Source organism: Caenorhabditis remanei, chromosome III (assembly GCF_010183535.1).
Source record: "Caenorhabditis remanei strain PX506 chromosome III, whole genome shotgun sequence".
NCBI lineage: Eukaryota > Metazoa > Nematoda > Chromadorea > Rhabditida > Rhabditidae > Caenorhabditis > Caenorhabditis remanei.
The window spans coordinates 16367765-16393615 of record NC_071330.1 but is presented as its reverse complement, the minus strand read 5'-3'; the positions used below and the strand labels follow the sequence as shown (position 1 = coordinate 16393615).

Sequence of the window (25851 nt, the reverse complement as noted above, 5' to 3'; positions counted from 1 at the left end):
CGCGACAGTCAAAAAACTGACCAAAAATAAGAGGAAACTGGCATAAATCGGGTCAAAAAAGTCTCGATTAAGCTGCGTATCGAAATGTCACAACGAAACAGCAAATTGAAAAAAAAAACTGAACGTTGAATTACCTTGTGGAAAATGACTACATACTTGACATAAAGAATGCGACACTTGCAGTTTTTAGTTGAAAATGATCAAACTTTGTGACTATGACACGGCTTCCCTGATAGTCTTACAATATTGATTGTTTATGAAATGTATAGATCACAAATACAGCTTCATTTTTGTAGTAGACAACTTTTTTCTACGGGCACATCCTAATAAGTTATCAATCGTCAAAGAATTTTCTCGAAATTGTTGCCATTTTTCAGTGTTAAAAAGAGAGATTTTTGAGCTGTTATACATTGACTGCCTGTAACTTCTTAGGATGTGCCCGTACAAAAAATTTGTCTACTACAAAAATGAAGCTCTATTTGTGATCTATACACTCCATAAACAATCAATATTATGAGACTATCTGGGAGGCCGTCTCACAGGCACAAAGTTTGATCATTTTCAATTAAAAACTGCAAGTGGCGCATTCTTTATGTCAAGTACTGCAGCTTCTGTAGAGCTAAAAATTTGCTATAAGACTGTAGGAATAAACTTTAAAATTGTGAATATAACATAAAAAGAATATGAGCTTTGAAAAAAGAAAATGAGGAACCATTCAGACTAAACTTCACTTCAAAAAACAAAATAACTCACTCTTCTTTTCCTAATCTAATCATTCCATCTCTTCTATCAAACAAAACAAAACACCTGTCTTCTTCATCTTTCCTCTTATGTTGTATGTGTTCAATTGATTAGAAGGAAGTGAACACAGAGACGTTCATCAGTTGTTGGTCAGAGATGAAGGACACCGATGGATTTTTGATAGAAGCAAGACTAAAATTAGCAATGGAACATTTTAAGCACTGGTCATCAGAGCTGAGCGGAGGTCCTTTAAAGGAGCATAACTTTTTTCTTATTGTTTGCATAATTTTGATATTCATACAAAAATGTAGAAAATTTCAAGAGCTACATTTTATCAGTTGGCGGTTTGCTTTCATAATTTGATCAAAGTGATTAAAATTGCAGGTTTTGTTTCGATTTAATTGAACATTGATGATAAACACACTCTAACATAAGTGACTATGATGATAAGGGGAAATTGATAAATCAGAACGGAGAACACATAGAAAGTATAAATAGAGAAAGAGAAACGAAAAGATAGCTGGAGGAAGAAAAAAACGAAATATAAAAAACAGTGTAATAATTACATCAGTACTCCTTATGACTGTCCTCCATTTTTTCTCCTTTTTTACAACAATTGGTATTTAGAAAAGACAATTGGGGGACAGTCATTCACACAGTCTACTCAAATAATCAATCAAAACACACACAAAATACACTTTTTTATTGAGTTAGGAGGTTCTTGACCCTGTGAGACAAAAAATCCTAGTTTTATTATACAAAAACTGTCAGATCTCGGTAATTTTAGCTTCAAATTGAATATAAACAAGAAAATTGGATTCAGCTCGTCAAGACGCTCCAAATGAGTGTAATCATGACTAGACTTGTGTCTCACCACGAAAATCTACGGGGTATGCGCCTTTAAAATGTGGAATTTCGTGGTGAGACCCCCAAAACCTATGCATGATTATACTCATTCGAAGCGTCTTGGTGATCTGAATTCAAAAATTCAACTCAAAATCAAAATGGAGCAAAACCAGTCGAGATATGATGTCGTTTCAAGTAAGTTTCGATTTTCGAAAAGTTGGAAATAGAAAGTTTTTAAGACAAATCGAAATTAAAAAGTTTTTTTTTTCAAAAGTCTGTAACTTTGCGAGTTTTTCAACAAAACCGACGGTTTATGGCTTAAAATCACTGGATTTTTCGTAGAAACTAATCTCACCACGTCTCACCACGGAAACCACATGATTATAGTCATTCGACGCGTCTCAACTTGCTGAATTCAAAAATTACAGTTTCAGACAAGGTAGAGAAGCAAAAAATCCGAAAATCCAACAAAAACTGAAAAAGTGAAAGTGAAAACAAAAAGTACTATGAACTTTCTCTCTATTCAATAGAGATACATATATCCAATATCTTTCTTTCTCACGGGGCCAACCGACTGGCATGAGGGGATAAGAAGAGATATGAGAAAGAGAAGGGATCGGATGGATGTGTGAAATAACAACAGAAGTGAGAGAGAGAGTGAGAGAGTGTGTAGATCACAAGAGACACGCCAGACACACAACTTTCGACAAAATGATGATGGATTGGGGGGCAGGAAACTTATCATCTGTTGATTGATCCAATCATTTTTAGTTTTTTTTTTTAAATTTTTTTTTTCGAAAAACAATTTGAAAATTTTGCTGACCCAAATTAATTCAAATTGTTTCAAAATTTGATGAAATTGATAACGACAGGATCGGCGGCAGAGAACAAAGGGATCTCCAGTCTCTAGAAAGGGAAAGCGCGTCAACGGCGCGCCAGGTGAATAGTTTTTTTTGTCTAGAAATTAAAGGCGTATTGTGGTCTGTTGTGATGTTTTCATATAATAATGTATGAGTTTCGGCGAGTTCATTTTCATACTTCAAGAATTTTTTAATTCGGTCCACAACCCGCTGAGAGCGAGCGCAGAAAAGTTTGGTCATTGAAAGGGTCGCAGAAAATTGGGGGCCGTGGCCTAGAAATTCAACTTCGAAAAAGTTTATTTTTTGAATTTTGACGGTATTTTCGATTATTTTTGTTGTATTTCTTCAATAATTTCGATAGAAAACGGCAAATATTGATAGAAAAACACTAAAAACTATAGAAAATAACGCCAGAAATAGCAGAATACTGAAAAAACAACTTTACCGAAGTAAAATTTCTAGAAAATTCTGCTGGCCAAACTTTCCGTTGGTTTTTTTCAGTATTCTGCTATTTCTGGCGTTATTTTCTATAGTTTTTAGTGTTTTTCTATCAATATTTGCCGTTTTCTATCGAAATTATTGAAGAAATACAACAAAAATAATCGAAAATACCGTCAAAATTCAAAAAATAAACTTTTTCGAAGTTGAATTTCTAGGCCACGGCCCCCAATTTTCTGCGACCCTTTCAATGACCAAACTTTTCTTCGCTCGCTCTCAGCGGGTTGTGGACCGAATTAAAAAATTCTTGAACTATGAAAATGAACTCGCCGAAACTCATACATTATTATATGAAAACATCACAACAGACCACAATACGCCTTTAAAAAGGAGACATTTTCATGGAAAATTCAAAACATTTGGAACATTTTGAGCTAAAAATCAGTGAAAAATGTTGGAAATTGATGAAGTAAAAAATTTTTCGAAACTTTTCGAAAATCTCATTACCACAAAATGAGCTGTAATTATGTCAGTTTTGATCCATGTAAAATTTCACTAATATTTTCAGATTCAGCTTGTCAAGACGCTTCAAATGAGTATAATCATAGCCTATTTTGGAAAATTTTGGAAAATTTTGGAAAATTTTTGATTTTTGAAGTTTTCAGACTCGTGCGTCTTTAAGTGGGTAAGACCGTATTTAAGGTTAGGGTTTTTATTTTTATAAAAAGTAGAGGTCACCAGGAGTATTTTAAGACAAAATCCATCAATTTTAGATAAAAACTCAAAAAGTTACAGATTTTCGAAACTTATCGAAAACCCAGGTTTTACAAAAACTGTCATATCTCGGTAATTTCTGGTCCAAATCGAAAACCGACTAGACATCTGGATTCAGGACGTCAAGACGCTTCAAATGAGTATAATCATGGCGGGGTTCAAAATTTTTTGAAAATTTTTCAAAAAATGGGTCTCGCCACGATTTTTAAATTTTCAAGGCGCAAAGACCTAGTAAGTTACCAAAAGCATAAAAAATCTATGATCAAATAACTGGAACACTAATATTGCTCCAGATTTGATCTGGTTTTTATACTGAAATTTTTTTGAGCTTCAAAAAAAAATTTGGTCATACTAAAAACATCCTGATTAAATATGTAATAAATCGGAATAGAAGGTGTTCAGTATACACTTCCGGTTGGATTCAATTTTTGGTTGAAAAATTAGAAAAAACTGATCGGAAATCACTAAATTAATGATTTCTGCAAATGCGCTCTACTGCTAATTTTGGGGAAACGCTTGTAACTTTTTGAGTTTTTAAGGTACACACATGATTTTAAACTCAAATGGAAACTGAAATTTAGAGCTATAAAACTAATAGAAACATTTTTGAAACATCACAGTAAGATGCGGCAACCGCGCTCCAAAGACAATCAAATTGAAATCCCCGTAACTTTGGCTGGGCTGCACCGAATTTGGATATTTTTAGCTTAAATAAGTCAGGGAAACCTCCATTATAAGTAAACCGTATGAAAATATCAAAATTTTGAATAAAAAACTGCGAAAAACCCAAAAAACTCCAAAAACCAGTGAAAACATCGAAAACCATACTGTAACGTCACTATTCAACCACAAAATCACGAAAAAATTTCCATAAGTCTCATCGAGTAACTACACAATGAAAAAAAACAAGAAAAATCTATAGATAGTACATATGATCGGGTAGTAGTTGGTAGGAGGGAACTAGGCGGATTAAAAAGTGAATCAGTCATAGAAAGAAAAACAGGAGAAGAATACGTAATAGTAGCCACTGGGAGAAGAAAAAAATACATATATGAATCCGACGGAATTAGAAAACCTTATTCAGGACAAAAACCAGAATTTTGAATTTCCCGCCCGACCGATTATAGCTTCTCCTTCCCCTCCCGAGGTGGAGAAGGCGCGGCCGCCCTCGCTTTTATCTACACCCTCCGCCCAGACGCCGAGTTGTGGCCTGGTGGCGCAGGCGGTAGCGCGTACAGTTTTGGATCCGGAAGGGGGCATGGGTTCAGTTCCCACCGGTGGTTTTATCTTTTCTTTTTTTTTTGCTTCTTGTGTAAAGATAAATTTCCATGTTTCCTATCGGTTTTTCCACTTTTTTAAACCTAAAAACCCATTCTAAGCATAGAAAACTCACCGTAATAGTGTCAGCCATGAGTAGAACCGTGTTACTTGTCGCCGACTCGGCACCTTCTCGATAGTCGTCGTCTTCGTCCTCGTCGATTCGTTGTCGAATCAATCGATAATTGCTTGTCGGCTTCTGACGTTGATCTTCGTCAGAAAGCGAGCCGGATGATGTGGCGGGAATCGGGGTGTAGTGGTGGTGGTGGTGGAGAGATGAGGAGGGATGAGTTATTGGGTATTCTGGAAGTTGGAAAATCTTGATTCTATGGTTTCCAATAGCTGGGAGTAAGAAATTTGAAAAGATCTTGCTGAGAGCTTTCAGAAAATTATAATCATGAGCTATTTTCGAAAATTCTGAAAAATCACAAAAATCGTCATAACTCCATCAGTTTTGATCCGCTTTTTATGAAACTAACATTTTCAAAATCTGCAAGTCAAGACGGTTCGAACGAGTATAATCATGCCCATATTCGGAGCAAGTTGGGTCCCACCACGAAAATACGGCATGCGCCTTTAAACAGGGCATACTGTAGTGGTCGTGGTGGGACCCAACAGGAAGCGAACATAGGCATGATTATATTTTTCTGAAAGCTCTCGACACACTGAATTGGACTGAGGTTATTATTTTGAGAAAACAAATCAAAATTTTGAAAAAAATCAAAGTTCGAAAAAATAAGTTTTTAATTTTCTAAAAGTTTAAAAGTTACCAACAACCTAAATAAAACAGATCAAATGAAAAAACGAGAAGATTCCTAACTGGTTTGCTGTAATCGAGAGGCGTGCGGATTGGGGCGGAAGAGCTGTGCAAACAAATTTTTGTTTGAATTTTATTCTTCCTGCACAAATCATGCTCTGACTAACTAGTTATTTTTTCCAGAGGTCGAAATACGAAAAAATTGACGGTGGTGCGCGTTTGCAGCAGGTAAACTTTTAATTTTTACATATTTTTGAAAATTTTGAAAACTTACCAAAAATTTTGAACTTTTCTATTTTTATGTAGTTGTGTTATGTTAGCCCTATAAAACTTACAAATATGACGTATTGACTTAAATATGCACGTAGAGGGTGAGTTTCAGGCGGAAGGAGAGAGGCAAAACAGACCGTCCGTCTCTTTTCCCTCTCTCACTTGTCCCGGGAGAAGAATAAACGAGAAATGATAGTTTCCAACGTTACCCTTTTTATTTCATGTAAAAACACGAAAAGAAAAAAGGTTTTAGGGGGCCATGGGGTCGAACCCGTGACCCCTTTGACCCCGCGTGGAACCAAAAACGAACGCGTTGCCGGCTGCGCCACTCGCCGAAGTTAAGAAAGGTGGGGTGGCGGGCGGTCATAAAGGTGGAGGAGCGCGGGGGTGGATGCTAATTTTTAATTTTTAATGAAAATTTTTGAATGATGGCCTAGAAATCCAAGTAGCGGGAAGATAGTCCCCGCAGGTTTTTTGTTGATTTTTATCGATTTTTATCAATTTTTCAGTGATTTTTAGTAGTTATTCACTATGTATTCTATTAAAAAACACTTACCAAGCATTTTAATTTTTAAGAAAAGTTGTTGAAAATAACAAGTAGAAATGAAGAGTTTTCGTAGTTTTTTTCGAAGGTGGTGTGATATCGATCTTGATCCAAACGGTAGATCAGGAGATATCTGAAATTTGATTAAATTTTGAATGAAATCTATAAAAAATCACACTTTTTCGAGAAAAAAAATGGCGAATGTGGCAAAAATCGAGGGATTAAAGAGTGCAGAGAGTGCAGAGAAATGGGAACAAAGAGAGTGAACTTGAACTTTTATTTGGTATGTATTACATGTACCTGTAATAGTTCTTTTTTCAGAAACTTTTTTTGAAAAAATAATTTTGAAAAAAAAATTTTTTTCGAAAAAAATGTTGAGAGAAAAGGGCCAAACCGCTGAAAAAAATGTTGGGAAACAACCGGAAAAGGTGTGAGAAAGGGGAGAAATTTCTGATTTCCGCTATATGGGAAAAATAGGAAAAAAAATATTTTTGGATTGGGAAACACACATTTTTTGCGGTTTTTTTTTGGATTTTTTTTTTAATTTTTTGAATTCTGTGGCTCTAGATTTTCATGGGAAACTTCTACATGGGAAAAAGTAAATTTTTGACCAGATTTTTGCCAAAAACAGCCTCCCTTCCAGTTCACTGAACTCTTCATTCATAGAATGAATAAACCGGAAGTGACATGAAAAGTACACCCCAAATAACTTAAAAACCCATCAAAACCCATCAAAAATCAATATCACATGACGAAAAAAAGGTTACAAAAAGAAAAACCAGTAGGTGGAATCGAACCCGGGTGGGCAAAATCAAAACTCGGCAGCGCTAACCGTTAGGCCACACATGTTCTAAGTGATGTGAGGTGGCAGGCGGTGATAAAGGTGGCGGAAGGGGGCAGAGGTGATAAGGGGGGAGAAGCCAAGAACTTTGAATGGTGGACTAGAAATCCAAGAGTTGGGAAATTAGGCCAGCTTGGAAATTTTGTGTTTTTAGTGATTTTTAGTGATTTTCAATGGGTTTTAACTCATTTTTAATGGGTTTTAACCGCAAGAACACGTATTTTCATCCTAAAAAGTCCCTTTTTTCTTCTTAGCGGTAAAAAAACTGTAAAAAACGGTAAAAAACCACATCACAAGGAGGAAAAAAGAGAAATAGATACGCAGAGAAGCCAAATACACAGGTTACCTAACACACGCCAAGCCGAAAGGTCGCGCGCGCGGGGAAAAGAAGAAAGGAATCGAAGAGAGAAAGAAATGAGAATGATGAGACCGAACAAAAAACAGTAACAATTTGAGAAATAGAGTGGAGACGTGTGGAGACGCAGACAGTAACAAAGGAAATAAACTTGTTAGAACAAGAAGACGTTTGAGGACCACTTTTGACCGTTTGGACATGGCCGAGGATTTTTTTGGTGGCTGAAAAATTGTTTGTGAGAAATTGATAAGGGTGGGGGGGGGACAAACAAATAAATACATTTATTACCGAGGCGGTCGTCTTTTTTTTTGGAAAAAAAGAGAAAGGAGATGAGTCATGGTCAGATTATGGCGAGATTTTGAAATAAAAAAGAAAATAGTTTTCATGAGTCATTAGGAACAGAAGACAGATAGAGAAGGGTACTTGAGGTCAGGTGGATTTTGAGGGTTTTGGAACTGAACATTTACTTTAATATAAAGACCTTGAAATTTGCACTTTTATGGTGTAAGAACAAGGCAAAAATGTAAAAACACGAAAAGTAAAAAATGTTTCGAGGGCCGTGGGGTCGAACCCCAGACTTCCTTGAACCCGGTTGGAACCAAAAACGAGCGCGTTGCCGGCTGCGCCACCCATGCGAGAACAACAAAGGTGGCGGGCGATGATAAAGGTGGAGGAGCGCGGGGGTGGAAGCTAATTTTTTAAATGAAAATTTTTGAATGATGGACTAGAAATCCAAGTAGTGGGAAGATAGTCCCCACAGGTTTTTTGGTGATTTTTATCAATTTTTGCAGTGGTTTTTAATGGTTATTCACGCACCACCGTCGGTGCTCAATAACCTCTCCAAGATGACCTTTTCAGAAAAGGAAGGCACAAAAAACCACACTGTGACATCAGAAAAGTCGCAACATTGTAGATTACAAATTTTTATGATAATTGACTCTTTTATAGTTTATTTTATTTCACAGAACACGATTCGATAAGAATGCTTTTTTTTGTTGCTGATAAGCGTGTTTTAGACCAGGTCATCTGGAAGGAGAGTTGAAGGAAAGGACGGCGAGACCTGAGAATGGGATTCTGAGAGTTGAATTTTATATAGTTTTATAGGCTTGGAAAAGTTCTACCAGAAAAACCAAACTAGGGAGAATTCAGTAAAATATGAAGAAAGATATAGGTGTTTGAGTTTTGGACAATAAGGCGCGGCTTGGATGATAGCTATGAAAAACCTTGATTTTCTAATGAATGCAATAAGTTTTGAGTTATAATATTTAAATATTCTTGTAGATCATAAAATTTTCTACAAAAAAATACAAAATTCCAAAAGTAAAACTTATTTTGAAGAAAGTTACGAGCCTTCGAGGTTGAGGCAGTTTCGAAATTGAAGTTGTGGAAACTCGGAAATTCATGCGGAAAAAAAATAGTTTTGGTATTAAAAGTTATATATTATTGTACATCATAAAATTTTCTACAAAACTATACAACATTTGAAAAATATCATTCAATTTGACGAAAGTTATGCGTCTTCAAAGTTGACGATTTTTTGCTCAACGTAAGATGCGGAAACTCTCAAAATGTGTGCTTGGCAAGGGGTTTTTGGTATTGGAAATTATATCATCAGGTAGATCATGAAATTTTCATCAGAACTAGATTAAAATTAACACATCTGGATAAATTCCCAAAAATTTAAATAACTTGGTAAAGTAAAAATTTTCAAATCTCTGTAACTTTTTTGAAACTCACTTGATTTCAGTGAATATAGTCTTATTTGAAAGCTTAGGGCTTGATCTACAGTTAAATTAAATTAGATATTTCGAAAAACAGTATGCGATCGCGCTCTGGTGACAATAATACAAAAATTCGTTCCAAATCAAATAAATACATGGAAAATTCGTCATAATGCGTTACTCACAAAAAAGAAAGATGCCGAAACCGTTGTTGGAGGTAAGAATGACATTTTCAGTTCCATTGTGACTCAAAAAGATAAACCGAACATTAAAACGAAAAGATGGCGAGAAGAAAATAGAAAAAGGTAACAAAAAATTGTAGACATATATTTAATATTTGCTCTTCTTCTTGCCCTCCCCTTACATCATGCTTTTTGCCGATGTTCACGAAAACGGGTATTTGCACATCAATTGAGCAAAAGGAGTTGTGTTTATAAACAAAAAATTGGTTGCATAGTTCAAGAAAACTATGATTTCTGAGAATTTTTGAACAGAAAATGTGGTTTTTTTTTAAACTTGAAAGAGCTCAAAAATACTTAAAACCTATGAAAAACAAAAACAAAAAAGATTTCCGTCATGTGGATTCGAACCCGGGACCCTCAGATCCGTGACCCACCTCCTTATCCACTATACCACGCCTACTGAGCTGCGGCCGCTCACTCAAGCCCTACATATCTCAGGTGTTCGCACCTCACCTTTATCAACGCCTCTTGCTTCCCAATTTTCGTCAGCAGCGTGGCGCAGTGGAAGCGTGCTGGGCCCATAACCCAGAGGTCGGTGGATCGAAACCACTCGCTGCTAGAACCTTTTTTATTTCTTTTTCTCGAAAATATATCTGTTCATTATTGTTATTTCATAAGGAATACACATGGAAATTGTTTTCCAGAACTTACCAAGAATAGGTTTTATTTTTATCAGCGAAAGATGACGTATTTTCTTTTCAAAATTAAATAAAAACATGTTTGAAACCAGATAGCGTTACAAGGTAGCAAAAATAAACTTTATGAGTCACTCTTGTTATGAAAATCAACACTACAAAGTACAAGAACATCACCCACGTCAATATCAAAAAAAGAAAAAACTTCTTCCGTTGCGGGGAATCGAACCCCGGCCTTATGGGTGAGAGCCATAAATCCTAACCACTAGACCACAACGGAGATGAAGGAGAGGGAGGCGAAGGGGGTAGACATGGCTGCGGCCGCCTCCTCTCAATTCCCTCTCGTCTCCCTCGCACCCTCCTCTTTCCGTGTACTCTCTCACCTCAACTACCCCCGCCGGGGGGTCATTTCTATGCAAATTACTGTCTTTTTTCGGTGATTTCCATCGGAAGACGTCCTTGAAACGTTCTTTCCACCACCTCCGCCACTTTCAACTGTATATTTTCTACTCATGACGTCATTTTCGCATCGATTTTTTGCATTTTCCGTGATTTTCTTGGGATTTTTCGGGTTTTTGAGGGCGGAGTGAGTTCAAAAAGTGATTTTTGACTTAAAATTAACAAAATTTGATTCAGAAATGTGTTTTGCACCTACTATCGAGAGGAGAATGAGATCACTTGTGGGTGAGTCAATTACACCGAAAAAATACGTGAAAATCTCGGAATTTTTTGAATTTTGTGGTGTTTCATTAAGAAAATTAATTAAATCTTTAAATTTTACCCTGGAACCTTCTTTTCCAACTTGAAAATCATAAATTTTGAACTAAAACAGACAATTTTAGTGATGATGGCCTAACTTGTGAATCTGATGGCCTAGAAATCCGAACCTAGGCCAGCAGTGTATTTTTTTAGTAAAAAAATCTTTTGTTGAATATTTTCTCAAAGAATCAATCTAAAAAAATGCAAATCCAAAAAGTTACAGAATTTCGAAACTTTTCGTAAATAAATTTCACTAAAACTACCGTAACTCGGTCAGTTTTGCTCCATGTGAAATTTTAAAAATATAACCAAACTCAGCAAGACGAGAGCTTTCAAATGCGTATAATCATGACCTACTTTCAAAAAAAATTATTTTTCCAATTTCAGTACAGTAACCTGTCCCACCCATATCCCTCCAAATGCGGATCTCGAAAAAGATGGTCTCGACGTGAAGTTGCCGCCCGGTTGGTATCGTATCGGAACGATGACGATTCGACATGATAAGGGATGGTTGAACTTGTATAGACGAAGAGCCATCGGCCACGGCTACTGGGACTTCTACACTAATATTCCGGAGAGAAACTGTGCCGGGTAGGTCAAAATTATTTTTTATAAATAGTACACGTCATGGTGTTTAGTTTGTGCTAAAAATATTGAAAAAACATTGAAAATGAAGAAAGTTACAGATTTTCGAAACTTTTCGAAAAACTTCGAAATTCAAAAATTCATTAAAACTGCCATAACTTTGTCAGAAATTACCTAATTTCAAAATAAATGCGTTTTCTGTATTCAGCGTGAGAAGACGCTTCAAATGAATATAATCATGCCAGGGTTAGGTCTCACCACGAAATTCCGCAAATTTAAAGGCGCATACCGTAGTTGTTTTGTGGTTTTCGTGGTGAGACCCTATTTGTTTCAAACCTAGGCATGATTATACTTTTCTGAAGCGTCTCAACGAGCTGAATCCGAATATCATATTTATTTTTTATGAAAATCAATTTTCGGTGAAAAACGATATGACATTTTTCCAGAACCTTCGGTCTACATGCTGGTGACAATATATCCGGATCAGTGGCGGTGAAAAGCAAAGATTGTTTTGATAAGCTTATTTATCAAGTTAGTTTTTATTTGAAAAAGAAAAGAAAAAAGTTTTTAATTAAAAAAAATTATTTCTGTAAATTCCAGATAGAAAAAAAGTCGACAATCGAGAAAATCGACGTCTACCAGTGTCGAAAATGCATTTTCCATAGCTGTTGGTTGGGAAGTCGGTTGCTACCAAGAGCAAGAGATTATTATACTAATTTGAGGAGTTTGTGAGAAAAAATCGATTTTTTGAAAAAAAAAATGAATAAAATTTTTCACATTTTTTATTTTTTCGAAACTTTATTGATAAAATTTTTAATTTACACCGGAAAACAACCCTGTAACGTCGTACTTAAAACTAAAATCAAAAAATTATTAAAATAACCCAATCACAGTCGAATTTGAGATGATGACACCGAGTATACCCTGAAAAATAAAATAAAAATTAGGCGACCTAATTTCCGAAGTGATGGCCTAGAAAACTAATCTGATCTGTTTTTCGAATTCAACTCGTCGAGAGCTTTCAGAAAAGTATAATCATGCCTCTATTCGGTGAAAGTTGGATCCCACCACGAAAACTACAGTACCCCAGGCGGTTTTCGTGGCGGGACCCAACTTGCTTCGAATTTATGCATGATTATACTCATTCGAAGCGTCTTGACACGCTGAATCTGATAATCTATGAAAAATTTGAATCTGAGCAAATTTGAAAAAGTTATAGCACTTTTAGTAAAACATTTATATTCGAAAATTTTTGAAAACCCGTAGCTTAGTTAGTTTTTGACATTTTTCGTTGGTTTTTGGTTCAAAATAATTGGAATCACTAAGAAAACTCACCCGTAATTAAAACTAGACGGCTCCTCTGGAAATAGCTCTGTAATGTCATTTGCAGTAGAGGAGACAGTGAAAACATGGTCCTCAAACAGTTTTTCAGAAAATTCCAGCAACTTTTTCTCCGGAATCTTATAGATTTCTTTGTTGATCTCATTGCTTTTCAATTTCTCCATATTCAGAATTTCCAGGAGGCGTGGCTTCCCGAATTCTGCCAGTATCTCCTCAAAATTGACTTCAGATTCAGGAACACAATACTCTCCCTCCAAAGCCAATCTCATATCATTCCGAGTGTTTCGAAGACTTCCTTTAATGGATTCCGGGAGCAGGTTCTGAAAAAACTGAAAAATTGACATCTGAGGCTCCCTATATCCAAGTGTCCAATAATCAAAAAAGAAAAAAAAGTTCTAGCAGCGAGTGGTTTCGATCCACCGACCTCTGGGTTATGGGCCCAGCACGCTTCCACTGCGCCACGCTGCTGACGAGAAATGGGATGTCGAGAGGCGTTGATAAAGGTGGGGTGGCGCGCGGTTGGAAACACCTGGGATATCTAGGGCTTGAGAGGTCGGCCGTTGCTAAGCATGATTGGTGTAGTGGATAGGGAGGTGGGCTGCGGATCTGAGGGTCGGGGGTTTGAGTCCACTTGGTGTGAAGTCGTTTTTTATTGTTTACCTTCACTATTCCCTCATGCATAGAATTCGCAATTTTAATGTCCAAACCAATGAATTCAAATAGTTTTTGGGTCTCAACTGGAATTTTATGATCTGAAAAAACATTTCTTTAAAGCTATTAGTAAATTATCGTGAGCTTACCTCCGGAATCAATAATCACCAGAAACTTTGGAAAACTCGTGAATTTCAAGCAAAAAATATGAAAAAACTCCAAAAATCGATCCAAATCCTTGACTATCACGCCATAACTGTCCCCCAATTTCTTGGCGATTGCATCAAATAATTTTGAATTTTCTAAACTAATTTCCGGTGCCAAAACGCATGGTAGATCACAAGAATAACTCGAAAAATTCAAAATTTCAATAGATTTTTCCAAATTTTTAAAAATTCCTGGGTTTTCCGAGTTGTCCAGCCAAAATCTCTTAGTTTTCGCTGAGATTTTATCGATTTTCTGTCCAATTAACAATTTTGAGGTTAATTGGGTTCTGAGTTCCAAGTAACCGTAACTTTGAAGGAATCTCTTGAGTAGGTAGTCGTAAAATGTCAGAGAGGAGCAGTTTTGGATCCAGAAGACGTCGAAAACTGGAAGAAAATTTGTAAATTTATTTTTATGGAAAATTTGGAAAATTTGGCTTATTTTAAGCTAAAAATCAATGAAAAATGTTAAAAATTGAAAAAGTTATGGATTTTCAAAAAATTTCGAGAATCTCATTGCCACAAAATGAGCTATAAGTCTGTCATTTTTCATCTATGTTAAATTTCATTAATTTTTTCGAATTCAGCTCGTCAAGACGCTTCGAATGAGTATAATCATGCCGGGGTTGGGTCCCACCACGACACTGCGGTATGCGCCTTTAATCTGGGGTACTGTAGTTTTCGTGGTGGGACTCTATTTGGAGGAAACCAAGGCATGATTATACTTTTCTGAAAGCTCTCGACGCGCTGAACTTGAAAATTCTATTTTCCGACAATTTTTCTGTCAACCCGAGGGTTTTCGACTCACTTTCACTCCCTGCTCCAAAATTGAAGACCACAGTGAAGCTTCCAACATTGAAAGTATATATCATTTCGATATTTGAATATTTCAGCTTATCCATTTTTCTTGCACTTTTAAGTTTAGGCACCAACTTCTCAAAAATCGATATTTCACAATTTTCCAAAATGTCCAGAATTTTCAGCTTGTCTGACACTGATATAGCAGTGAAAATAGCAGCGAATCGAAGAAGTTCGGATTGAGAACCACGGAGGAAGGTGTTGAGCATTTTTTGATAGCCAGTTGATTCAGAAGGACAAGATTTGTAAGATTCTAGAAATTCCTGAAAAAAACGTTTTCAAAAAGTTTTCTTTTTTTGTCAAGATTCTTTGATTTCTAGGTTTTTCTTAAATTTCCAGATTCAGCGCGTCGAGAGCTTTCAGAAAAGTATAATCATGCCCTAGTTTGCTCCAAATGGGGTCCCACCACGAAAACTACAGTACCCCAGTTAAAAGGCGCATACCGTATTTTCGTGGTGGGACCCAACTTCTTTCAAACCCCGGCATGATTATACTCATTCGAAGCGTCTTGACGAGCTGAATCCATAAATCTAATTCAAAATCTGTTTGGAGCAAAACTGAAGAAGTTATGAAGTTTTAAAATAAACTTTTGATTTTCGAAAATTTTCGAAAATCTATGACTTTCTCATTTTTTGCCATTTTTTATTGTTTTTTAGCTGAAAACATTTGAAATCTTATGGATTTTCAGAGAAAAATATATAGACTCACGTAAAACCACATCTCAATCAATTCCACCTCATCCAAATGCGCGGCGCACAGAATTTTATCAATAGAGCGCACTCCGTCTGCCATCATATCGAATTCCCCGTTTCGCATTGCCACGTGGAATTGGGTTACTGTATTCTCAGGATTTGCTGGGATGGAGTTGTAGAACATGTCGAAAATCCGAATTTGGGTCTCGACTGGAAAATGTTTTATTGGTAGATCAAATATGGGACGTGAATTCTGATGCTGATGCCACGTGGCAGAGATTCTCGCGAGTTCTAGAATATTCTGGAGGTTTTTTGAGCTGGAAATTTGTGACATTTGTGGGCAGAGCCGGATTACGGTAGGCCAGTCATTACGGTGGAAGGCTAGGATAGTGGACGTCTCAGGGGATATCTGGAAGCGAATATTTTTATTGATTGAAATTTTAAAAAGTTTGATCTACCTGTCCGTTTTCCATAATTTTCGGTGCAAAAACTGCCAAAAACGGCAAAAAATCTGGTCTGAGTTTAGTTTTCATCAAAACCTCCGGATAGCAATAGGAAATTTTCAGAAATCGATCGATATCGTCAATTTTTGAGGAATCCGATAAAAAATTCAGGATTTTCAGAGAAAATTGGTTTAGGACGGGGTGAATGGAGAGAATTTCGACGATTTGGAGGAGTTGGTGTTCCTGGAACAAAAATTTTGAAAATTTTCGTCTGTCTGTGTGTCTGGATGTCCATATGTCTGTCTGGACATCCATATTTCCAATAATCAAAAAAGAAAAAAAGGTTCTAGCAGCGAGTGGTTTCGATCCACCGACCTCTGGGTTATGGGCCCAGCACGCTTCCACTGCGCCACGCTGCTGACGAACAATGGGATGTCGAGAGGCGTTGATAAAGATGGGGTGGCGCGGTGTGCGAACACCTGGGATATCTAGGGCTTGAGTGGGACGCCGCAGCCATGCATGGTTGATGTAGTGGATAAGGAGGTAGATCGAGGATCTGAGGGTGGGGGGTTCGAGTCCACTCGGTGGCAAATGTTTTTTTCTTTTTTTGCACGTGTGACTAACCTTTAATTTTAACTGAAGACTCATAATTCGCAATAAATTCTCGATTTTTCTAGAATTTTCCGGTTTTCCATTATCCACTTCATATCTCAACAGGTCTCTCAATGATTTCCACTTCATCTCTCCATCTTTCTCGTACTCAAATAAATCGATATGCCGCCTCACGAATTGTATCGATATCTCCTCGGTCTCACCCGATTTTTGATAAATTTCAGCAATCAATCGATAGGAAATCGCCAATTTCTCTTTAGATTCACAATCCTCGGCAAGATTTATCGCCTTCTCCACAGCGGACAAAGCGATTTCCGTGTTGTTTCTGGAAAAAACTGTTTTTCTTTTTTTCACATAAAATTCAAGTTAAGGAGATCATTTGAAGTCATAAATCAAAAGAATCGATTTAAAATTAACAAAGTTACAGATTTTCAAAACTTTTCGAAAATCCATATTTCACTTAAATCGTCATAACTTCGTCGGATTTGACAATTCCTGAAATATTCTCAGATTTTCGAATTCAGCGTGACGAGACGCTTCGAATGAGTATAATCATGGGTGGATTCGAAGCAAGTTGGGTCCCACCACGAAAACTACAGTAACCCAGGTGGTTTTCGTGGTGTGACCCAGCTTGCTTCAAACCTGGGCATGATTATGCTCATTCGAAGCGTCTTGGCAAGCTGAACTCGAATATCTAATTTAAAGTTGGTTTGGAGAAAAACTGACCAAGTTACAACGAGTTAAATAAATTTTAATTTTTCGAAAAGTTTCGAAAATCCATACCTCGGTCATTTTCCCCTTGTTTTTCTTGACTTTCAGTTTAAAATGACCCAAATTTTCTGAATTTTTGGAGAAAATGATTCCCCTCCCCCAAAGTACCTCTCCAACTCGGCTCTAGCCAACAAAATGAGCATTTCCACCTTTTGCTCATTATCACTTGCCAACTTGAATATCGTCAGTGCGCATCTCGAATGCTCGCATGCGCCTTTAAAGTCTCCGCCCCTCATTTTAAGCTTCGCCACATTGGCATGCGAATCGGCCATCATTTTCGCGTTTTTCAGTTGTTTTCCGACTTCCAGCTGCTGGTTATAGTACTTTTCAGCCAATTTTTGATCGTTTTGTGACAGAAATAAATCTCCAATTTTCTCCAGAATTCCCGCCTCACGATACATGTCATTCGCGTCTTGCGCCTCTGTTAGACTCTGCTCTAATGACAAAATTTTTGAATTTCGCGGGTTTTTTGAATAAAATTCCTTGGTGGCCAAATCTTCGAAAATGAGGGATTTCGATTTGGAATTCAGAAGATTTTCAGATTTTAAGAAGGATTCCAGAATTCGGAGAGTGTCTCTTGCTTCCGACTGGTATACTGTAGTGGTGAGCCAACGGTATTTGGCCGAGTAGAATTGCACTTTTTCAGATGGGCGGTGCAGTCTGAAAATTTGATTTTTTACTTTTCACTGAAATTTCACTGGCTTTCACATATTTTAAGCTAAAAACCACTCCAAACCGACTAGAAATGAGAAAGTTAGAGATTTTCGAAAGTTTTCGAAAATTCTCGAAAATTACATTTCCACAAAACCGATTATATTTCAGTCAGTTTTGCTCCAAATTCATTTTTTATTTGATTTTCAAATTCAGCTCATCGAGACGCTTTGAATAAGTATAATCATGACCACATTCGGGTTTCATCACGAAATTCCACAATTTAAAGGCGCATACCGTAGTTTTTCGTGGTGGGACCCAACTTGCTTCGAGTCTAGGCATGATTATACTCATTCGAAGCGTCTTGACACGCTGAATTCAAAATTGAAGCTGAAAATGATTTTGGAGCAAAACTAGCGGAGTTACAGTAATTTGAAAGTTTGGTCAATTTTCGAAAAGTTTCGAAAATCCATAACTTTGTCTGTTTTCAACAGTTTTCACTGATTTTTAGCTCAAAATAACCCAAATTTTTTGAGTTCTCCATGAAAAGTTTCAAAAATCCAAAACTTTCTCATTTTCCCATAGTTTTTCTCGATTTTTAGCTCGAAATGCTCCAAATTTGTTGAATTTTTTTGTTGGAATTTTCACATCTCGTACCTGTTCACAAGTCTCTCAGCCCTCTCAAATATTGCTCTAACATCTTCATTGACCGTCTCATTCTGTGCAATTCTTGCCATTTGAAGCATCCCTTTCATCTTCTCTGACACCGTCAACACTTCCCCAAATTCCACGTATTTCTTCCATAAAATCACTGCGGATCCCATATCCTTCTGATGCTCATAGATAATAGCCAATAGACGGAACGCATTGGCTTCATGAATCTCCATGGAGAAGTTTTTCGCCATTTTCAGAACATATTTGGCAATTTTCAGAGAAGTTTCCAGATTTCCAGCGGTTATTTGGGTCTGGCAGAGGAGACAGTAGCAGTGGAGAATCTGAAATTGAAAATTCAAAAAAGTTGGAGCATTTTAAGCAGAAAATCAAAGAAAATGGATGGAAATTCGCTGAGTTATGGATTTTCGAAACTTTTCGAAAATTAACAACATTTCAAATTACTGTAACTCCGCCAGTTTTTCTCCAAAATCATTTTCAGTTTCAATTTTGAATTTAGCGTGTCAAGACGCTTCGAATGAGTATAATCATGACATATTTTGATTTTTTGGATTTTTTGGACTATGTGCCTTTAAAGTCGTTGGGGACCCATTTTTCGAATTTCAGCGAATATAGGCATGATTATATTTTTCTGAACGGTCTTGACGCGCTAATTCTGAATATATAAGTTTCATGGGTCTTGCCACGAAACTGACTGAGATATTGTAGGATGGGATTTTCGAAAAATTTCGAAAATCTGTAACTTGGTCAGTTTTTGGCTGTTTTGGCTCATTTTTACTGTAAAATAACCGGAATTTTTGACATTTTTAGCGCTTTTCATTGATTCTCAGCTTAAAACATTCCCAATCTGCTCATTTTTCTATAAAACATATAAAAACTAGAAAACCTACCAACTCGACGTTCTCATTCTTCTTCTTCTGATTTTCCGTAATAATTTGATTCAAAAACTCGATGGAACTATTCAAATCCTCCAATTCCAGCATACACTTATTGATTGTGTCTATCAGATCTACAGTATGATTTTCAGCGTTTCGAGATATCGGAATAAGTATTCGAAGGGCTTCTTCGGGTTTTCCATTTAATAAAAGGGCACGTCCGATCAAAATCGCCTCGGACGCAGAGGGGTACTGTAGGTCCAAGAGGCTGAGCACTTTTTCGGGAGCACCAGATTTCAGGTAGAGCTCGCAGAGCTTCTCCTTTTTAGAGGGCTGAAATGCAGAGGTACAGTAATCCATGTTTTATATTGTTCCCAACAAGGTGATCATTTTAAGACAAAAATCTCTAAATTTGAAGAAAAACTGACGGAGTTACAGAATTTCGAAAATGTTCACTGAAACCGTCATAACTCAATCAGATTTTACATTTTCTGAATTATTTTCAGATTTTCAGATTCAGCTTGTCGAGACGCTTCGAATGAGTATAATCATGCCTATATTCTTGGGTCTCATCACGAAACTACTACGGTATGCGCCTTTAAAAAGGTACTGTAGTTATTGTGCCGGGACCCTACCCAGGCATGATTATACTCATTCGAAGCGTCTTGACTCTCTGGATTTGAAAATCTGAAAATATTTCAGAAAATGTCAAATCTGACCAAGTTATGGTGGTTTTAGTGAAAATTTGGGTTCTCAAAATTTTCGAAAAATTTCGAAATTCTGTAACTCTGTCAGTTTTTCTTCAAATTCAGTGATTTTTGTCTTAAAATGATCATCTTGTTGAGAAAAATATAAAACTTGCCAACAACTTTCTCTGCTCAATAGCCAACTCGAAATCCTCACAAATCTCGGCGATTTCCGCCAAGTTTTCTCGTATTTTCGGGATTCCGGGGCTATCTGAAATCAGAATTTGATGCGCCAGTGTCTTAGAATTCTCACCGATCCCCATGGAAGTGTCCAACTGTTTCATCAGGAAATCCTTGGCTTCCGGATAATTTTCCAGTAAACAATACGCTGATGCAAGGGCTCCAAAGACGGATTCTTGGAGTTTTATCGATTTTAAATCGAGTTCCAGAGACCATTTCAGGATTTGAATGGCTTCTGGAGTAGCTCCAGAATCCGCTAGAATCGTCTGTCCCAGTGTGGACAACACCGTCGGCACGTCCATATCCAACTTCAACAATTTCAGATTCTCCCATGGAAACCGCGCTCCATAGAACACTTGAATTCCATCGGAAAGACTCTTCAGAATCTGAAAATTCGTGGGATCCAGACGAATCCCGTGGGAATACGCGAGAATCGCCTCGAAGATTCTGGAGCTCGCACGAAGCGATTCGCCTCGTCGGTAGTGAGCTTTCGCCCACTGCGGACATAGTCTCACTGCTATTTCTGAGTGTTTTAATGAGTCTTCTGGAAGATTCATTTTCAGAAGTATAGCTGAGAGATTCGCATGGAGGATTCCGTTGTTTTGGTGCTCCAGGATGGCTGATTCGTAGAGTTGTCTGGCTTCTTCATAGCGGCCTTCTGAATATGCGGAGCCAGCTTCGTGGACAACGGCTTCAAGGGTATCTGGCATTGGGGAGGGCATCTGGAGTCTTCGGAAGATTCAAAATCGATAAAAACAGAATAAAATAGAAAGAAAAGGAACAGAATAAACAGGAAAAGTACTAATAGAACCGCATTTAAAAGGGAATGAAAGAACGTTTCCTTCACTTTGCCGCGAAAACGAAGAATTAATAGCAGCGCGTCGGGAAAGGATGACCTTGGATTCCCGAATAAACGAATAAATCGAGTAGCAAATGGGGGGAGATAAAAAGAAAATTCTCCTAATCGTTAACATCTCATCAAAAACAATCTTATATATCAGGACCGGTTGACACAAAAAATGAAGGAATTATAATTATAACAATTGATTTTTAACAAAAAAAGTCGAAACTAAACAGAGAAAATGAAAAAAATCCTAAAACTACACATAATTTAGATGAAACGAAGAGGAAATGTTGAGACCGATGTTGAATTGGCAATGTTTAGTGGAAGACTCCGAGAAGATCAGACTCGCGGAAGATCGAGTATTCCTTATCCTCGACGACGACCTGGAAATGGGCGAAATTAGTCGAATTTTGGGGAAAAAACTAGAAAATGTGGCAGATTTTGAGTGGAAATCGATCAACTTTGTTAAGAAAGCACTGAGTTAAAGTTTTCAGCCGAAAGTAGTTTAAATTGCGAGTCTGCTTCTGAAAAAAGTGATTTCTGAGCAAAAACCCCCGTTTTTGAACTAAAAAATGACCTATTTGAGTAAATTTTGGACTGAAAATCACGTTTTTCATAGATTTTAAGCCAAAAAAGCCCTTGTTTTCCGTCTATTTTGAACCCTTGTTTTCCGTCTATTTTGACTCTAAAAATATGAAAACTTCGGTTGTCTTTCAAGTGCAAATGCAACGGTTCTGCAACTGCTATTTTTAATGAAAAACAGGGTTTTGGGCTAGCATGGGTGCGAAAACCGCGCTTTTTCTTGAAAAAAGTAGCAGAATATGGCGTTTTGCGCGGTTTCTACGAGAAAATAACTGCTTGTGCAATTTCCTTAATGAAGAAATTCGGCTTTCGCGATGTTTCCAGCCAAAATCTCTCTTTCCAGTAGTTTTTTCACTCAAAAATCTGAATTTTCTACTAAAAATCCTCTTCTTCAGCTTCTTCTCGTCTTATTCACCTTGGTGCCTCCGTATTCTGGAAGAAGAACACGATCTCCTGGTTTCACTGTCAACGCGACGAGCTCTCCTTTCTCGTTGCGAAGTCCGGCTCCGGCGGAGACGACGGTGGCCTCGAGGACCTGAAAATATCGATTTTTAGTGAAAAATCATGGTTTTTAAGCTTTTTTGATAGTTATTTTAAAGAAAAATCGTGTTTCTTCCTACCTTTCCTTGCGATTTCTCTGGGAGCATGATTCCTCCCTTGGTCTTGGTCTCAGCGGCGACTCTCTCGACGAGAACTCTGTCGTAGAGTGGCTTGAACGACTTGAGAACGTTGCTCTGCAAAAAATCATTTTTTTACACTAAAAAATTAATTTTAAACTTACCGAGCGACGGACGGCGGTCAGGAACATGATTCGGTCTGAAAAAACGGATAAAATATTGATTTTTTCAATAAAAATTGAATTTTTAAACTATTTTTTCAAGAAAAACCTCGAAAATTCTGCAAAAACAGCTGAAAAACCAAAAAGAAGCTTCTCGAAAATGGCAGAGAATAAATGTGTAAAACTCAACTGCGTGCCGCACTCTTGCAAAAAGTGGGCGTTTCCGGACAATCAACAAGCGCGCCGTGCAAAATCAGCCAATGAGCGCACTAAGCACCGCCCTAGGAAGTGCGCGGGGGTTGCAGAAAATGGGCGGCGCGTTGAAAATGATGCAAAACTCATCGCTTCTCATTTTTTTCTTTTATCATGCAAATCACTGATTTTCCATCGCTTTTTGTCAGTTTTTGCATCATTTTTTGTCATTTTTCGTCATTTTCTTCGATTTTTCACCCGAAAATCGTCTATTTTCTCTTTTAAAAACCCAAAATTTTAATTATTTGCTTTTTTTCAGACAAAAGATGCTTCGCCTCGCCAGAAAGGGAGTTCAGACCGCCATCGTCAGATCGTACGCTAAGGATGTGAAGTTCGGAGCCGAAGGACGTGCCGCCATGCTCGTTGGAGTCAACCTTTTGGCCGATGCCGTCTCTGTGACTATGGGACCAAAGGTAGGCGGAGATTTTCGAGATTTTAGGCCGAAATCTGAAGAAATGAAGGAAAAAGCGAGCTTTTCGCGAACAATTGAAATTTCGCAAAGAAAATCGTTGAAAAATAGATTTCCCCTGCAGAAAATAATGTATTTTCTGAAAAACCGCGCCTTTGCAGCTTCGAATATTAGTTTTACTCGAAAATGATGCAATCGTCACTTCGCAGTGAGAAACCACTCTATTTTGAGTGAAAACTGCCTGAAATAGCGAACTTTTCACTCGCAATCTCACATTATCTCTCTTTTTACCCAATAATCCATCAATTTCTTCCAGGGAAGAAACGTGATCATCGAGCAATCATGGGGAAGCCCAAAGATCACCAAGGACGGAGTCACCGTCGCCAAGTCCATCGATCTCAAGGACAAGTACCAAAACTTGGGAGCTAAGCTTATTCAAGACGTCGCCAACAAGGCTAACGAGGAGGCCGGAGACGGAACCACCTGTGCCACCGTCCTCGCTCGCGCAATCGCTAAAGAGGGATTCGAGAGCATCCGTCAGGGAGGAAATGCCGTTGAAATCCGTCGTGGAGTGATGAACGCTGTCGATGTGGTGGTCGCTGAGCTCAAGAAGCTCTCCAAGCCAGTCACCACACCAGAAGAGATCGCTCAAGTCGCCACAATCTCCGCCAATGGAGACACTGTTGTCGGAAATCTCATCTCTGACGCCATGAAGAAGGTCGGAACCACCGGAGTCATCACTGTCAAAGACGGAAAAACTTTGGTTGATGAGCTCGAGCTTATCGAGGGAATGAAGTTCGACAGAGGATACATTTCCCCATATTTCATTACCTCCGCTAAGGGAGCGAAGGTTGAGTACGAGAAGGCTCTTGTGTTGCTCAGCGAGAAGAAGATCAGCCAGGTTCAAGATATTGTTCCAGCTCTCGAGCTCGCTAACAAACTCCGTCGTCCATTGGTTATCATCGCTGAGGATGTTGATGGAGAGGCTTTGACCACTCTTGTTCTTAACAGACTCAAGGTTCGTTGTGTGATCATTGATGTGATGAGAAAGATAAAAGAAAAAAACAAAGAACGAGCGACCTTGTGATGCTGATAAGAGCGAAACTTGTTTTTGATGCGTTTTGCTATCTTATCAGAGTACGAAATTTACCACACTGTGTAAATAAACAAAGAACTTTCTATCTAGCAGGGCTAAATTAGCGAAAATTGAGCAGTTTTTCGCTACAAACAGGAAATAGAGTGAACTTTCTATCTGACAGGGCGAAGACCAGGTTTTTGGGGATTCACTGGCGAAAATTGAGCAATTTTCCGCTATAAACAAGAAACATAGTAAAACGATAGAACAATGACCCGAATTGGATTTGGTATAGGAATAAAATGCTGATTTTCCCAGAAAAATGGGCCAAAATCTCCAAATTCCTGTGGAAAACACATCTAACCCGCATTTTTCCAGGTCGGACTCCAAGTCGTCGCCGTCAAGGCCCCAGGATTCGGAGATAACCGCAAGAACACCCTCAAGGATATGGGAATCGCCACTGGAGCTACCATCTTCGGAGACGACTCCAATCTCATTAAGATCGAGGATATCACTGCCAACGATCTCGGAGAGGTTGACGAGGTCTCCATCACCAAGGACGACACTCTCCTTCTTCGTGGACGTGGAGAAGCGGCCGAGATTGAGAAGAGAATCGAGCATATTACTGATGAAATTGAGCAATCTACATCTGAGTATGAGAAGGAGAAACTCAACGAACGTCTCGCCAAGCTCTCCAAGGGAGTCGCTGTCTTGAAGATCGGAGGAGCTTCTGAAGTTGAGGTTGGAGAGAAGAAGGACCGTGTCACCGATGCTCTCTGTGCCACTCGTGCTGCTGTTGAGGAAGGAATCGTTCCAGGAGGAGGAGTCGCTCTTCTTAGATCCCTCGAAGCTCTCAAGTCATACAAGGCTGCCAACGAAGACCAACAAATCGGAGTCAACATTGTGAAGAAGGCGCTCACTCAACCAATCGCCACTATTGTTAAGAACGCCGGACTTGAGCCATCATCCATTATTGAGGATATTATTGGAAACAAGAGCTCCGCTTATGGATATGATGCTCTTAACTCCAAATTCGTTGACATGTTCGAGGCTGGAATTATTGATCCAACCAAGGTAAAACCACCTAGTTTCTTCTGAAAATCTCTAATTTTTATTGTTTCAGGTTGTCCGAACTGCCCTTCAAGACGCCTCTGGAGTCGCTTCCCTTCTCGCCACCACCGAATGCGTTGTGACTGAAATTCCAAAGGAGGAGCCAGCTGGACCAGCCGGAGGAATGGGTGGAATGGGAGGAATGGGCGGTATGGGAGGAATGGGATTCTAAATTGACTCCTTGTTCTCTTATGTACTTTTATTCCCCCGAATTTCATTTCCCTGATGAAAACTGGTTCATTCCTTTCATTTTTTTGCTCATTTATCTAATTTTCTCCCCTTTATGATCTTTTTCTTTGTTCTTTTGTTTTTGTTTTCTTTTGGTTGATATCTTTTCAATGGTTTTTCTTGTTTAGTACTCTCTTTTTTTTAATTAGGACAAAATCATAGTCTTTTAGTTTTTCTTCTTGTTCTTTAGAGT

The 25851-nt window shown here is 38.0% G+C and overlaps 4 protein-coding genes across 4 annotated transcripts; 2 read left to right on the top strand and 2 right to left on the bottom strand.

Annotated features, from left to right (window-relative positions):
- Nucleotides 1-4193: 4193 nt before the first annotated feature.
- Nucleotides 4194-6566, bottom strand: GCK72_011639 (uncharacterized protein; the record flags this gene model as incomplete). The annotated part of the gene is made up of 3 exons (XM_053728585.1): nucleotides 4194-4229; nucleotides 5053-5279; nucleotides 6560-6566. 3 exons carry the CDS (start codon nucleotides 6564-6566, stop codon nucleotides 4194-4196), a joined length of 270 nt encoding a protein of 89 aa, XP_053588162.1.
- Nucleotides 6567-11584: 5018 nt separating this feature from the next.
- GCK72_011638 (uncharacterized protein) lies at nucleotides 11585-12417 on the top strand (the record flags this gene model as incomplete). Its single annotated transcript, XM_003102161.2, has 3 exons — nucleotides 11585-11691; nucleotides 12132-12216; nucleotides 12286-12417. 3 exons carry the CDS (start codon nucleotides 11585-11587, stop codon nucleotides 12415-12417), a joined length of 324 nt encoding a protein of 107 aa, XP_003102209.2.
- Nucleotides 12418-21541: 9124 nt separating this feature from the next.
- Nucleotides 21542-22614, bottom strand: GCK72_011637 (uncharacterized protein; the record flags this gene model as incomplete). The annotated part of the gene is made up of 4 exons (XM_003102220.2): nucleotides 21542-21607; nucleotides 22222-22341; nucleotides 22427-22540; nucleotides 22588-22614. The coding sequence occupies 4 exons, from the start codon at nucleotides 22612-22614 to the stop codon at nucleotides 21542-21544; spliced, it is 327 nt and encodes a 108-aa protein (XP_003102268.1).
- Nucleotides 22615-23102: 488 nt separating this feature from the next.
- GCK72_011636 (uncharacterized protein) lies at nucleotides 23103-25602 on the top strand (the record flags this gene model as incomplete). Its single annotated transcript, XM_053728584.1, has 4 exons — nucleotides 23103-23249; nucleotides 23562-24263; nucleotides 24699-25394; nucleotides 25444-25602. 4 exons carry the CDS (start codon nucleotides 23103-23105, stop codon nucleotides 25600-25602), a joined length of 1704 nt encoding a protein of 567 aa, XP_053588161.1.
- Nucleotides 25603-25851: the final 249 nt, after the last annotated feature.